The sequence below is a fragment of the Pseudomassariella vexata genome, assembly GCF_002105095.1.
Source record: "Pseudomassariella vexata strain CBS 129021 chromosome Unknown BCR38scaffold_19, whole genome shotgun sequence".
Taxonomy (NCBI): Eukaryota; Fungi; Ascomycota; class Sordariomycetes; order Amphisphaeriales; family Pseudomassariaceae; genus Pseudomassariella; species Pseudomassariella vexata.
In genome coordinates, this window is record NW_024467974.1 from 318,061 (window position 1) to 331,912 (window position 13,852).

Here is a 13,852-nt window from a genome sequence, read left to right on the forward strand (position 1 = left end):
GCAGCTTGCTGAGCTACAAGAATGCGGAGTCCGTTCTTCTTTTTTCATATTCCCGTGTCTGACGTCGGATCAGGCGTTTCTTGCTTTGTTAATTTCTCTCTCTCTTGATTACGTCTTTCGGAAGCAATGCTCTGGTCCAAGTTGACCCTTATAGCTGGCATATCTGTTGTGCGATCGGCATCAACCAGCCGTCTCTATCTGCAGAATGAGGGGCAGCAAGTCCTAGGAGAAGTGGTTAGGACCGAATCGGAGTCAATCGAGTTCAACTGTGATCTTCCGCCAATTCTTGACCCTTCGAATGATGGCTTGCCATCTGCAGACAAGCTCTTCTCTGGAAAAGATGCACTGATGAAGCAAGTTGAGAGGCATGGTACTCTTGTGCGAGTCCCGTCTATTTCCTATGACGACAATGGTGAACCAGGAGAGGACCCGAGGTGGGATGTGTTCTTCGAGTTGCATGCTACACTAGCAGCATTGTATCCATCTGTGTAAGTTGTGGATATTTCCAGTCATCATTTAGGATTTGTTACAGAATCTGCATTGACAGGCTTCCGGAGCGTCTACTGATCAGTACAGTCACGCCCGCATGTCCCGCGAAACCGTTAACACGTTTGGACTTTTATATACGATCAAAGGCCAAGATGCTTCGTTGAAGCCTTTCATGTTGACCGCCCACCAAGATGTAGTGCCTGTAGCCGACGCCTCGACCTGGAAGTATCCCCCTTTCTCAGGCCACTTTGATGGGAGATGGCTCTGGGGACGAGGCGCCTCCGATGACAAGAACAGTTTGACTGCTCTGATGTCCGCTCTAGAGGCTCTCTTGTTGAACCCGCTTTGGGTGCCTAAACGGACCATCATCGTTGCCCTAGGCTTTGACGAAGAGTGCTCGGGTCAGCGCGGTGCAGGCACGATTGGGAAGTACTTGGAGGAGATATACGGCAAAGATTCCATGTCAATCATTCTCGATGAAGGTGGTATGGGCCTCGACCTTCTCGAAGGTGATACGCTTTGTAAGTGATATCGTATTTAGCAGCTTGAACCAGGGTACTAACCGAAAAAAAAATAAGATGCTCTCCCAGCGGTCATGGAGAAAGGACATGTTGATATTTGGCTCGATCTCTCGGTCAACGGCGGTCACTCGTCTACTCCTTTCCCCCATACGGGCATAGGAATTATGTCGGAGATCGTCGTCAAAATTGAATCAAATCCTTATGAGCCAAAGCTCATTAAGGGCTCGCCCATCTATAACCATCTCGTGTGTCAGGCGAGGTACTCGCCAGAATCAGCACCACAAATCACCAAATTAATCAACAAGGGTGACCTGGAGGCGCTGGCGGAGGAGCTGGTAACCATTGACCGCGCGACTCAGTACCGCCTGCAGACATCGCAAGCCGTCGATTATTTCAATGGCGGTGTCAAGATCAACGCCATGCCGGAGAAGATCCGCATCGGAATCAACCACAGGATCGCCCCGCAAAACTCGATACCTGAAATCAAGAGCAAGATCCTGGACGAGATCAAGCCGATCGTCAAGAAATACGGCCTAACTGTACAGGCCTTCCAAGGCGAGGAGCAGAACCCCGAGTTTGATGCCGAAGAGTTCAAGCCGGCTTACGAGGTGGACTACAACGGCACTTTGGTCCTCACCTCTAGCCAGCGCACACTCGTTGCCCCTATCTCGCCAACCTCGGGGCAGGTCTGGGACATCTTTTCTGGTACCATTCAACACAGCTTTGCCTTTCCTGACGGAAAAGTCGTCCCCGTGGGAGAGTTGATGACGGGCAATACCGACACGAGACATTATTTAAGTAAGTTGACCAAAGGACCTGAAGTCTGTGGTGCACGACACTAATATGGGTAGGCCTCTCCCCGAATGTCTACCGTTGGACGCCAACTCGCAAGGGAGGTAATCAAAATCCCCACACGGGTAAGTACCCCTTGAATCCTGTTGTCACTCATACCCGCCTTTTACCATTTGCGGGTGAAGCAGGTAATCATTGCTAACCCAACCTTGTGTAGTCGACGAAGCGATGGACATGCATGCTCACATAGAAGCGCTGAAGTTTTATTACAATCTGATCAGGAATTTTGATGTCTCAAGCGCGTAAATATAAGGGGAAAGGGGAAATATGTTACGAGGAAAGATCCGAAGCTAGGTTGTACGACTTAGCTGGGTAAGGATGACGTTCCCAAAGTACGTCTTGCAGGAGAGATGAGGATCGGAAACCAATCAACCTCAGCGCCATTTCTCCCTACTTATGTTGACTAGCCTTCTTGATAAGAAGTACGTAGACAATCTTGGACCCGGAAACGGGAGCCTCGTCATGAACTAGACACCTGTTTTCTCGATAACAGATCTTCGCCCTCCGAGTCATGCTCCCGGTGACATAGGGAGATCCACGTACTTACCTGGAGGATCAACTTTCCCACTCTCGACAAGAGTATCATGTGCGGTTGTCAGACTGCTCATCATCACGGCGGTCGCCGTCTTCGCTGTATTACCCTGTGTTGCCCTATGCATTACTTTCTTTCCTAACGAACTGCGGCCAGAATTCTAGTGCACTTAAATGACGCAGCACCCTGCTCTCATTTCTCGTTTCCTCGTCGGCATCATAGCCAGTACTTGTTGAGGTTTGCGAAAATTGGCTGACTGGCTCAATGCCGTGAAGGCAGCTCCACGCGGCGAATAACAAGGCATGGCACTTGTAAGACCCCTCGTACACTTAGATATCAAAAATTTTATCATTTGGCGATTTGCATAACTTCAGATAACATGCCTGCTCGAAATTGATACTATTCAACGACGGTGATGCTCTCTGATGGAAGCAGATCAAGGTTCAAATCCAACCTCATTAGGAGACGAACAACGAACATTACGATGACCTTCAGAGCCACAAATTCTGAAGTTGATCCAACATTTCTTTTTTTTTTTCAGAAGAATGCTACCCTATGGAACAAGATGAATGTGGCACATGGGGAGTACACTAAATATCCAGAAGCGCAGCTAGGCAGCAGCGCTTCAGAAGGGCCACTTAGGGTCTTCCTGTAACCATGTAACCAAATAAGGCCAGATTACTAACACTGTTTGTACTATGAAACATATAAAAGGCTGGTCTATTGGTCAGAACTCGTCCATTACAATTGAGTCGGGCGAGTAATGGGTTCGACTCCCATTCCGGCTGCACTCATCATGTTTTTTTTCAATAGTCTTTCTGCTTTCCCCTTCCCCGTAAGTAGTATGAATATTCTAGCTTAGAAAGCCTTGATCTTGCACATGCGAGTCAAGGCTGATCTACTGATTAGCATCTACCCTCTTACTATTACAGGGTGAGGAATAGGGTTGATCCACAATTTATTGTCGTTTCGTTGTATTTTGTTCACATTTGAATAGTTATTCTATTTACGATCATAGTACATATCTCATGATCAAAGATATCATGAACACTCGTGCCTATTTCCCCGAACTCTATTTTCCAGTCTGAAAGAGCCGAGGCGGAAGATACGGTGTCTGGGTGATCCACACCAAGGACGTTCTCTCTGCGGCGGACACAGTCCTGCAGCAGTTGCATTGCACTTTCCCATCGTTCCAGATCTTTCCAAGTGAAGGCAAGATTATGCATGCTCGACAGTGTGTTGGGATGCTCCTCGCCGAGCACCCTCGAACTCGTCTCCATCACTCGCACAAATAGCTCCTCGGCCTCCTTCCATCGGCCTTGGTCCCTGTACGTCGATGCCAGGTTGGCTATGCTCACTAGTGTGTGGGGATGCTCCTCGCCAAGCACCCTCTTTCGGACCTCTACTGCCTGAGCTATTCTCTTCTCTGCATTATTCCAGTCGCCTAGGTAGTTGAGATACCCTGCCACGCAGTGCAAAAGGGACGCCCTTGCAATCTTCTCATCCTGCGAACCAGTACCTTTATGGTCGAGCACAGTATAAGCATGCGGAAGGTATTCCCGGCATACCTCGCGGTTCTCATGCTGACCATATGGATAGGCATCTGATACTGTCTTAAGAGCTTGCTGTGCGAAACTAGCTATTCTCACCGTATCAACTAGCCATTTGCGAGTTACCAGTTGGACCAACCGGTGCATATCCACACTGTCATTCTCAGCCTCTGAGATAAAACAGTATCACTTCAGAGAGCCTAGTGCCTCGTCGATCTCGTCCTCTTCTACAGCTTTGGAGCTTCCTTGCCGTGTTCGGCGGTAGTAGTTGGTGATAAATCGTTCCGGTATCGCCTGAAGATCCATCAGACTGATCAAAGATAGAACCTCGCTAGCAAAGACGCGCTGTTGCTGGATTTGTTCGAAAGAAATGATCCAGGTAGCTGTGACCGCATGAGGCGTTTCTGCATCTCTTCCTACGGTCTCAAATCGCTTGCTCAGTCGACATACTAATGCCGAGTCGCTCTCGTGTAGCCGACGAATATACTTGCTAATAGTCATCGACTTCTCTTGAATGTAAGCTGCCGCCTGTACGAGAGCTAATGGCAGATATTCAAGTTGAGACGCCAGACGCAGAGCGTCCTCCGTGGAAATCTCCACGTTGGCTATTCGCGTCCGCAAAAGTTGTTCTGCTTCGTTACTAGTCATGCTCTCGATTAGGACGGGAGGTCGCCCTTGGGCAAGTCTTGATGCCGTTTCCTTGTTCCTTGTTGTGAACAAAATAGATCCGTGACCACATTCGGGAATGTATCGAGAAGGGTTTCCGCCTGCTGGGCTTTATCAGCTTCAGGTGTACTAACTTGTGCGTAGTTTGATGGGGAAATAGCTCTGTGTCGTCAGCGTTATCAACGATCATGATCCATCGGCCTTGCTTCTTTCTTTCTAGCCATCTGCGAACAAGAATCCTTATGTCAGACTTGGAGTCATCATGACCTGGAATGTTGTACACTTTTGCAATATTAGCAAAAGCCTGGTATAAACGCTCCGCGTTGCTAGCGTGTACCCAGAAGACAGACACGTCCGAGTAGTTATCCCTGATCCAGTAAGCAAAGGCCAGTGCAATCTGCGTTTTCCTGTATTGTATGTCAGAACGAAACATAATGCAGGTTATAGGCTACGAAGTCAACATACCCAACTCCGCCAAGACCGAAAAGCGATACTCTCGGGTACCGCATAGTCTGGCTCTTGCTGTAGCCAAGTCTCTGTTGGATTGTGTCTAGTACGGAGGATCGACGAACATAGTCTGGGTTCTGAGAATAAGGCACGAGGACTGCGTGGTTCAGTATCACGCCAGGCAATTGATGCATATTGTATGTTACATACATTTCGTGTTCTCGTCCCAAAGCCGACTTTGTACACCGAGAGCGCGGTTTGCTAAACCTTGAAGTCTCTGGAGCGTCCGTTCGTATTCGGGATCTTCCGACCCAAACTTGACCATATTTGAATGCGAACGGTTGATCGCGCAGATCTGTTCTGGTCCATCCTCCCAAGGTCGGCAGTGAGTAGCGGAAGACTTCGTGACGAGTATTGCTTTTGGTCCATCCATTCGCCACCCTCTATGCCGGTCCTATTCTGAATTAGTGACATCAACTTGATATATGCTTCGTATGAATACCTTTTGAGCTGTTGGCGATTGTTCTGTTTCGTAGAAGCAGAAGATCTCTGTGTTACCCTCAGCTCCTAGTGCCTTGCGAAAGTCCCGCTGTTGCATGCTGAGAACCTGTGAGTTGAGTTGGCTGATAGTGCCAATCAGCTCACGGTTCGTGCCGTCTCCCACCATTAGGATGAGCGAGCTGATATCCATGCCATCGTGGGGAACACCGAAGAACACAATTCCGTAGATAGCCCGAGCGGCTTTCTGTTGGTCTTCCGCAGTAGAACTCGCTAAAGTAATGAGAGCCTTCCTCTTTAGTAAGCACATGAATAGTAAACTGTACCGAAGTGACCCACTTACCTGCTTCACGATCAAACCTACAAGACTGTGGGCGACTAGGATCAATGGTTTCGCCTTTTTGAGATAACTTTAACGTTATGAGACTCTCGCGAAAGGACGTAGCAAGGTCCTCTAGGTTTTGTATGCTGTTGCTATTTGCGACGGCAGATTCGTAGCCATATGTGATGACGCGAGCGATGGGATGGTCAGTGTGTTCTGAAAGTATATGGTAGAGCAGGGCATCCCGTAGCCACATATGCTGGCCGCCTCGTTCTTTGAATGATCCAAACGCGTGACCGCCAAGGCCAGGTATTGCAATAATGTTGCCCTATTTAGCCTCCCGTGCACTTATTCGATGGGTCTACAATACTTACTCGACCTTATGGTCCTCTTGTGTAGGAGCGAAAAGCGTGGTAAGCCCGAGAAAGTCGTCGTCAATGATCAGTGGCTGATCTTCACCACCAGGTTGCAAGCTTCCACGAAGTGTCTTTGGAGGCTTTGTCCCGTGTCGAAAAGTGACTGTCGCAGTCTGAGAGCGTCCGTGGGCTTCAGTAGCTAGTGACCAAACGACTGGGTTGGTATAACCGTTTTGAGTGTCCATGAATGACTGCAAGCGGACTTTATCGCAGGTTATGGGCACACCCCGAATACGATAGGTCTTGCCATTGCCCGCTCCCTCGGGTGGTGGCAGCGCAGCGACAGATGTTTGTGACGTGGTCAAAATGCGGCGACAGAGGAGAAGAGTCAGGACTAAGAGGAAAGCCAAGACAGCCGCTTGATTGAGATCGTGCAAGATCATGCTGCGACGACAGTAACTGACTGTGTTGAAATCGTTTGATCACGATACGAGCCGTAGTAGATGCTTCCCATTTCTAGAGCAGACAAAATTAAGACACGTAAAAGAATAGATGTAATGGGACGTTTTGCAGGCAGAGGGAGGAGGGACTGGTGACTGGATAAGGCTGCCGGATGCCTGGACACCGATACAGGATAGCATGCACGTGAGCATTGCTGACGCCTTCTGCAGGCAATCGTTCGACTGAACTGATAAGTTATAAAGTCATTAGCCGCCGAGCGAGCTGACTAAGCGGGATACCAAGTCCCAATCATGACCCTCATCTGAAGTACTAATTAAGTCAAAGCAGCTGCCAAACGGGCGCCCAGAGCGATCCATTATACGTCCACCTGGTGCCTTCGAGTGTCTACGTCTTTGCAATACTGGATAGTTGATACGAGATGGAACAAGAAGAGTCCTAACCATATAATGACGATGGATCCCGCCGCCATCAACACGAATGCCGAAGGATGGAGACACAGAAGAAGAGGTTAATGTGAATATCGAGATCCCATCCAAAATCCTCGGGGATATAATGAACGATAGCCGCAAGCGAAAGGTACAGGACTCGGTGGACTGCCGTGGCTGCAAAATGCATGCTTCATCCCGCGGTAGGCTTCGGGACACGGGAGAAATGGATTTAGGTGAGGATAACGAAGAGGTTGAGGGTGACAGGATGGACAGGCTCGAAGAGTACTGCAACTGGAGTCTGCAGCAAGTTAAGAGTGACAAGTGGAGAGAGGCTCTGCAGGCTGCGAATCAGTTTGTGATGGATCAGTTTCTAGAGCTGAATTCCATTTTGAAGCACCCAAAGGTGGCTGCGGATGTGATGGTGAAGGGCGGAGTGAAGCCGGGCATTGCGCTGCAGTTCGTGAGCAATATTACCAAGTTTCGACAAGAAACAAAGAAGCTATAAAGAAAAAGAGGTTTCCTACGTCATACTTGTCAGTTTATTACTATGATCGATTTTACCTAGGTAGCTGCGTGATTGCTATTCCCGCGTGGTGAAAGTGACTCTCGGCCATATTAGCATCATCTCCAACCACGTCTACGCACCACTCCAAAAACATCTTTAAACTCCCTAGCGATGAAGTCTTCGTTCTCGTACCACTTTTTCTTAATGAATTTTTTAAGGACTCCAAAGTGTTCCTCAATCGGGTTGAAGTCGGGTGGATATGGTGAGAGGAACTCCAAAACCACTCCAGCATCTCTACACATCTGCACGATCTTCTCCGAATGATGCCAAGAGGCATTATCCATGACGAGAACAGACTTCGGCTCCGGATATCTACCGCAACGGTGCAGCAACTGGGCTATGAAATCCTCAAACAGGTCACTATCCGTTGGTCCTTGGTATACTCGCCTTAATACGATGCCATCTTGTGCGTATGCTGGAAGGATGTGCCACCGTTTGCCACGACCGAACTTCGTGGTCTCTACGGGAGAAGAGCCCTTCGGAGACCACCCCCATCGACGGTATCCCGCCTCCCTATCGCAGCCAGACTCGTCAGCGAAGACAAGCTGGTAAGATTGGTACTGCGATATACGATGAAGGTAGTGGTCTCGAAGGTCGTCATCCCGCTGTTGTGCGATACGACGGATCGACTTTCTCGTCCATCCCATCGATCGCAAAGTCCGTCTAATCGACCGCTCCGATATTCTGATGCCGAAGCTACGATAGAGGAAGTCTGCCATCTCGTACCGATACATATACGGCTGTTTGATTAGCCTATCACAAAGGGCCTTCTGCATGCGTGTGGTCATGCGGCAGCGACGGCCGAGGCGGACGCGACCTGGTTTTCGGGTAAGCGTCTCAGGACCTGGTCCCTTGAGACGCATCTTCTGGACGGTGCATACGAAGCATAAGGCTTTGGGGGCAATGAGACGGTTCTCGAATCCCTGCGTCAGCAGTATGTTGATTAGGGAATGCTGTGCGGCATCCAGTTGCGGCGCCATGAAGATGGATGACACTCAAACGCCGTTTAGATTGAGGAGAAGAGAAGAGAACGAGGGGACGACGGTCAGGCGAGGAAAGTGGGCGCCTAACAGCTGTTGGGCTGGCCAAGTCCCTGACAGCTTACTAGTAAGCCATTTCTGGTCGCGTTCATCTTTGACTTTGTTCCATTTTCCGTCTATGTACAGTATTCCTGACTGTGTCCATTTCTGGCTCCCAGGTTCTAGCTCTGTTAGTGACTAGTCCACAGGTACGTGATGACTACGAGCGTAATCTAGCAAGCCACATAAGCCACAGCTCCACATCACCACTACTAAAAGTGTTAACTAGAATGTTTGGCGAAACCCATTACGCCTTTTACTGTATAATAACTCGGTTCTATTATACTACGATAGCGGCCAGGTCAATACACAGAAGATACAATTCCACGGAACTTTTAGAAATCTTCTATTCTGTGGCCTGTCATGATATTCCATTACGATGTATGTAGGGAAACAATCGACTTCTTGCGATTCGACCGGGAGGACTAGTTCTGAACGCACCATGGCCATCCTTTCCCCGTATACCCAGCCATGCGCAAGTAAACCGTTTTCGATGTCACACGTTCTATTCCAATACCATGCGCCTGGCCTCTAATAAATCATTCGCAATATACCAAGAGACTGCGTGCCATACGTGCCATACCATATCCTCCATGCGCACCTCGCCCGTCGCGGGTCCCATAATCATAGACTCTCAGCGCTCATTTCCTCCCCCAGCCCCTAATGCTCAAGAATAATCGGCTTACCCCTCTCCCAATTATGTATACTCTCTTTAATATTACACCAATATCTCAACCTCACACACTCCCTAACCGCACCCTCCCAATCCCCCTCCCCAAAACACCCCGCCAACACGCCCTCACTCTCCCGTTCCCTTTCCTCATTCCTCCTCCTCAATGCCTCCAACTCACTCTCCTCCTCCGCCTCCTCCACCTCCTCCCTCGCCTCCATGACCTCCATCAACAGCGCCGGATCTTCAACCTTCGCCGTCTCGTCATTCGCCACGTCGAGCCCTTGTAGAGATAGGAGATATTGTGCGCGCAGTAGCGGCGATGAGAGCGTCTTGAACGCCTCGTTAATGCGCGCCGACATGGCTTCAGCCCGCGCTTTCATCGATGGCGGGTGCAGGTCCGGGTGCGCTTTGCCTTGCAGTTGCAGGAACTCGCGGCGCAGGGCGCGGACGTCGATTTCGAAGGGTCCGTCGGGCGGAGGGCCGGCGGGGAGCGAAAGCGGGAAGATGTCGTAGTACGTTTGCGGCGGTTGCGGCTTGAACGACGAGGTGGTCGCGGCGTCGGGAGAGGGCTGTTCTGCGCTGCTGCTGCTCGTCGGTGTGGAAGAAGTAGAGAGCCAGCGTATTTGCGAAGGAATGGTCAATCGTGCGTGCGAGCTAGTGATTGAGGAGGATTGCACGTAGCTTTGCGTCGCTCTGCTGCATACGGGCGCCAAGTTGGGTGCTGTTGTGAAATTGCGCTCTTGCCGACAGCCGTCACAGATGCGGCCTAGTTGGCGCCCTCTGGATAACATTGACGAGCGCATAGTGGAGGTGTGACACTGTCAGGCTGTACTCGGTTTAGATAGATGTGCTGAACAGACTTAGAGCAGGTCTTCGTGCAGTTCGGAGCTTTTATCTTTGCGAAAAGTCATTGCTTCATGACGTCGATGCAGGCTCGGTCCAACCGACTTCTAAATTCCGAGGCCGGAGCCCGGGCCCGCCACTGTATTACCGCGGCACAGGCGACGGTAACATCGTTTCACCTTTGGACGCGCACAAGGTCAAGAGCCGCAAGAACTTCATTGTATAACAGGAAGATTAAATATCATTATTGACGCTTTTGGCGCCCTGTATGAGTAGCTATATATACAGTATCTATGCCATTCATTCCGCGCTAAATTAGTAAGATTAGTGATAGGGTGTACAGGGTATCCGAAAGTGTTGTGGTAGATTAGTAAAGATCGTGACCCCCGTATATACGCCTGTAAACAGCAAAACCGTAGTGTCCAGATGGCGGTTTGTCCCCGGTATAGGACAGCCGATTCCATTCACGACCTCCATCTCAAATGAGTGTGACGGGCCTCCACCGCCCTCTTTCCGTGTGCATTAGTCTGTCCCGGTCTTTCTTATCCACGACGTTGCCGTACGTATTCCACCGACCTGTGCAGCCCTCTCTTTCATTGAGGTCCTCTCCTCCGTCCCCGAGTAGGTCGGAAATTTCAACCAACCCGCCGTTTTCGTCTATGGCTCCGTCATCGGGGGTCAAACAGTATTCGACCTGGGAGTCAAGCTGCCCCAGAAAACCAGCCAGGCCAAACTTCTCCAGTAAAGTTCCGTCCTCGTCAATCACATTCACGAAGAATCGGGGAAACCGACGGGCTGCGTCAAGTCTGCTCTGAGCTGCCCGGCGAGCTGGATGTAGATTGTTTGATTCCTTGAAATCCTCCTGGCCGATCTGCTTCTCCCCCGCCGATACTTCGCTACGTGTAGTCATAGTGTCAGGGCTGTCGGGTCGACTGCTATTGTTGCCAATCAAGCTTCGGCCTCGGAAGCGGTCACTCGCCATCTCAATCCTCTCAGTCGGTCGGCAAAGTGTTTGAAACATGCCTTCCGGATCGTTGGGCGTTCGCAGCGTCCGCAGCGACGGAAAACCATGAGCTGCTATGCTTTTCGCAAGGATGCCGTCGGCCACATTGGCGCAAGCGGCTTGATTGGTCACGTCCCAATGGATTTTCCGCAGAGAGGGTGATGCCAGATACGGGAACAGCCAGATCATTTCGTGCTCGGGGAGTATGGGGGCCGTCGACTGCACAAAGGTGAAGGTTTCCAACGACACGAGGTTGGATAAGATTCGAGCCATAGCTGGGAGAGAATTCAAGTTGCTATGTTTCACTGCCAGATTCCGAATCGAGCGACTCGAGTATCGGGTCGCGAACGATGAGAGGCCCGCACTTGTAACTCCTGGGAGATGTGAGAGCGAAAGGCTCTTCAGCGGCGGTAACGAGAGCAGGTTGCTATCATTAAATGATGTATGCGGCAAGTGAGATAGATACAGATTCTGAAGAGCCGGCAAACAACCAAGCGCAGTGACAATAAGCGACGTGGGGGTCAGGGTTGCACCCGGGAGGCAATGAATCATTAATGTCGTCAGATGAGTCCAGTTCACATGCATGTCGAGGAAAGCCGTGCTCTGGTGTGGTTGAAGATCACCCGGCGGCGGAGCGCTCACGGAGCCATATTGGTTCAACATATTCATCGTCGAATTCGACCCTAGTCGCCGTTGACGTTGAAATGGAGAGGACTGAACAAGCCAATTCATTTCTTTGAGCTTCTCGCGGGTAGACAGCGCATGGAACAAGCGGTTGGGATTGTGGTCGTAATTCTGAAGCGGGCCCATCAAGCGCTCGAAGTTGGGACATGCCATGATGACGGATGCGATCAGGTTCTGATACTCGCCCAAAGGTAAACCCTGAGGTGGAGGGGCGGGCACTTTGACGTTATGCACAATCGCTGCGATCTGGGGATTCGCTCTAAGGGTGCGACGGAGAAGAACCATTCGTGAACCATAGTTGATCTTGTAGCGCTTCTTCTGGATGTGCGAATCATTTCCCACAAGCTGAATGTCTTCATATCTTCATTGGCCAATCAGTCATGTCCCTCTTAGGTTGAGTAGTTCCAACTTACAAGGCAACTCGGGCAAACTTCAACAACTTGCGCGCCGCAAGGGCGGCTGCGCACAAGTCTCTCATCATGCATGTTGCACAACTCGTCGAGCTCGGTGCAAGATGCAAGTTCCTCAGCTCATCGAGAATGATTTCGAGTACCTCGCCGGGCAAAGCAGCAAATATCTCGCCCGGTGCTGCCTTTTTCCTGTACTGCTTAATCGGCGCTGGTCGATGCCAACCGTGTTCGACTCTTCTAGGGCCCGAATTCCACAACTCGAAGCTGGATTGACTGCTGGCGGGGCTGTGCATCCTGGACCCAAAGCTATCTCTCGTCATGACCGTGCTGCCAGTGGAACTGCTAGTCGAGGGCCTGCTCGAAGGCCTGCCCGAGCCGTCACGCATAGCTGGCCGATGTTCGATTTGAGTTACCGTTGGCGTTGGCATGGACGATGTTCTCTTGGAACGCATGACCTGGGCTGGGCCCGCGGCGCTGAAGCTGGTGGACCGTTCGGTTCTTATGATAAAATCCCTGGTCGATGGGTCCCGCACGGAGAAGGATTCGGGAACAGTAACCGGGGCTGGTCCCACTATCGAAGCCATTATCACGTTGCTCGAGTTCCTGCCCGATGAAAGTGGAGGGACAGGTTTCAAGAAATTGTCATCGTATCTTGCCGGACAGACCACGGCCGAAACGGAGCGAGCTCTTTGCTGTTTTGTATGTCTGCAAACACAAAGAGCCAAGTGATCAGCAGAGACCCCAAATTTTCTGGATGACGAAGTTATCGTAAAACTCTCGAACGGCCAGATCGACACGTTTGCGTGGGGCAACTTGAGATTAAAGAAAAGGACTGGCGCGTCTAGCAGAGTCGCAGGCAAAACCAGGGGGTTCCATTGTAAGCAATGTGCAACTTTGATACCCTAGGCGCCTTTCTATCCGCCCCCAAGAACATTCATGGAAATCATTTTTAGACTTGTCGACAGTGTCTGCCTGATGCCGCTCGTCTGGGAGTCCAACCCACACCAATGCACTTGGACGACTCGCTCGTAGGCCACTTGGCGGCTGCTAGCGTGAAGCTGTCTCCGTAGCGCATCCAGAGATACGCGCCACGCCTAGCTGTGGAAATGATGTGGCCCCCCCTTTCCCAATCAGTCGTTGCCTCGTATCCACTGGAGACGAATGTAGCAACAACGCTGCCGAACCGCTGGGGAACCCTGAAGACAAGTGGAAATGACGCCATTCTGGGTTTTTTGTAGGCGGGTCTCGTCCGGAATGTCATAGCAAGACATTGAAATTTCAACAAAATACAACTCATCCGACAAACTCAAAAAGAGAAGAAGCGGATGTGGAAGGGCAGTTCGGTTTGGATGCAGCTGACCCCTCCAACATGCAGCCACACGGCGATTGCACGAATACTAAGAAGGACTCACTGGGACGTAAAATTAGCATCTGCGCCGTCAGCGTCACTGCCGCGCTCGTGGATGACCGGA

The 13,852-nt window shown here is 50.6% G+C and overlaps 5 protein-coding genes across 5 annotated transcripts; 2 read left to right on the forward strand and 3 right to left on the reverse strand.

Annotated features, from left to right (window-relative positions):
* Window positions 1–126: 126 nt before the first annotated feature.
* BCR38DRAFT_490011 (peptidase family M20/M25/M40) lies at window positions 127–2,108 on the forward strand (the record flags this gene model as incomplete). Its single annotated transcript, XM_040864468.1, has 5 exons — window positions 127–488; window positions 577–1,010; window positions 1,068–1,808; window positions 1,862–1,927; window positions 2,020–2,108. 5 exons carry the CDS (start codon window positions 127–129, stop codon window positions 2,106–2,108), a joined length of 1,692 nt encoding a protein of 563 aa, XP_040710760.1.
* Window positions 2,109–5,259: 3,151 nt separating this feature from the next.
* BCR38DRAFT_461232 (uncharacterized protein) lies at window positions 5,260–6,676 on the reverse strand (the record flags this gene model as incomplete). Its single annotated transcript, XM_040862501.1, has 5 exons — window positions 5,260–5,511; window positions 5,560–5,844; window positions 5,899–5,965; window positions 5,997–6,205; window positions 6,257–6,676. 5 exons carry the CDS (start codon window positions 6,674–6,676, stop codon window positions 5,260–5,262), a joined length of 1,233 nt encoding a protein of 410 aa, XP_040710761.1.
* A 264-nt stretch (window positions 6,677–6,940) lies between these two features.
* On the forward strand, window positions 6,941–7,636 carry BCR38DRAFT_449306 (uncharacterized protein). Its single transcript, XM_040861281.1, has one exon. The coding sequence runs from the start codon at window positions 7,173–7,175 to the stop codon at window positions 7,626–7,628; it is 456 nt and encodes a 151-aa protein (XP_040710762.1). The 5' UTR covers window positions 6,941–7,172; the 3' UTR covers window positions 7,629–7,636.
* A 1,405-nt stretch (window positions 7,637–9,041) lies between these two features.
* Window positions 9,042–10,504, reverse strand: BCR38DRAFT_478260 (Co-chaperone HscB, C-terminal oligomerization domain-containing protein). The gene has a single exon (XM_040863101.1). The coding sequence runs from the start codon at window positions 10,241–10,243 to the stop codon at window positions 9,428–9,430; it is 816 nt and encodes a 271-aa protein (XP_040710763.1). The 5' UTR covers window positions 10,244–10,504; the 3' UTR covers window positions 9,042–9,427.
* A 257-nt stretch (window positions 10,505–10,761) lies between these two features.
* On the reverse strand, window positions 10,762–12,673 carry BCR38DRAFT_354291 (uncharacterized protein; the record flags this gene model as incomplete). Its single annotated transcript, XM_040856866.1, has 2 exons — window positions 10,762–12,331; window positions 12,384–12,673. 2 exons carry the CDS (start codon window positions 12,671–12,673, stop codon window positions 10,762–10,764), a joined length of 1,860 nt encoding a protein of 619 aa, XP_040710764.1.
* Between the last annotated feature and the right edge of the window lie 1,179 nt (window positions 12,674–13,852).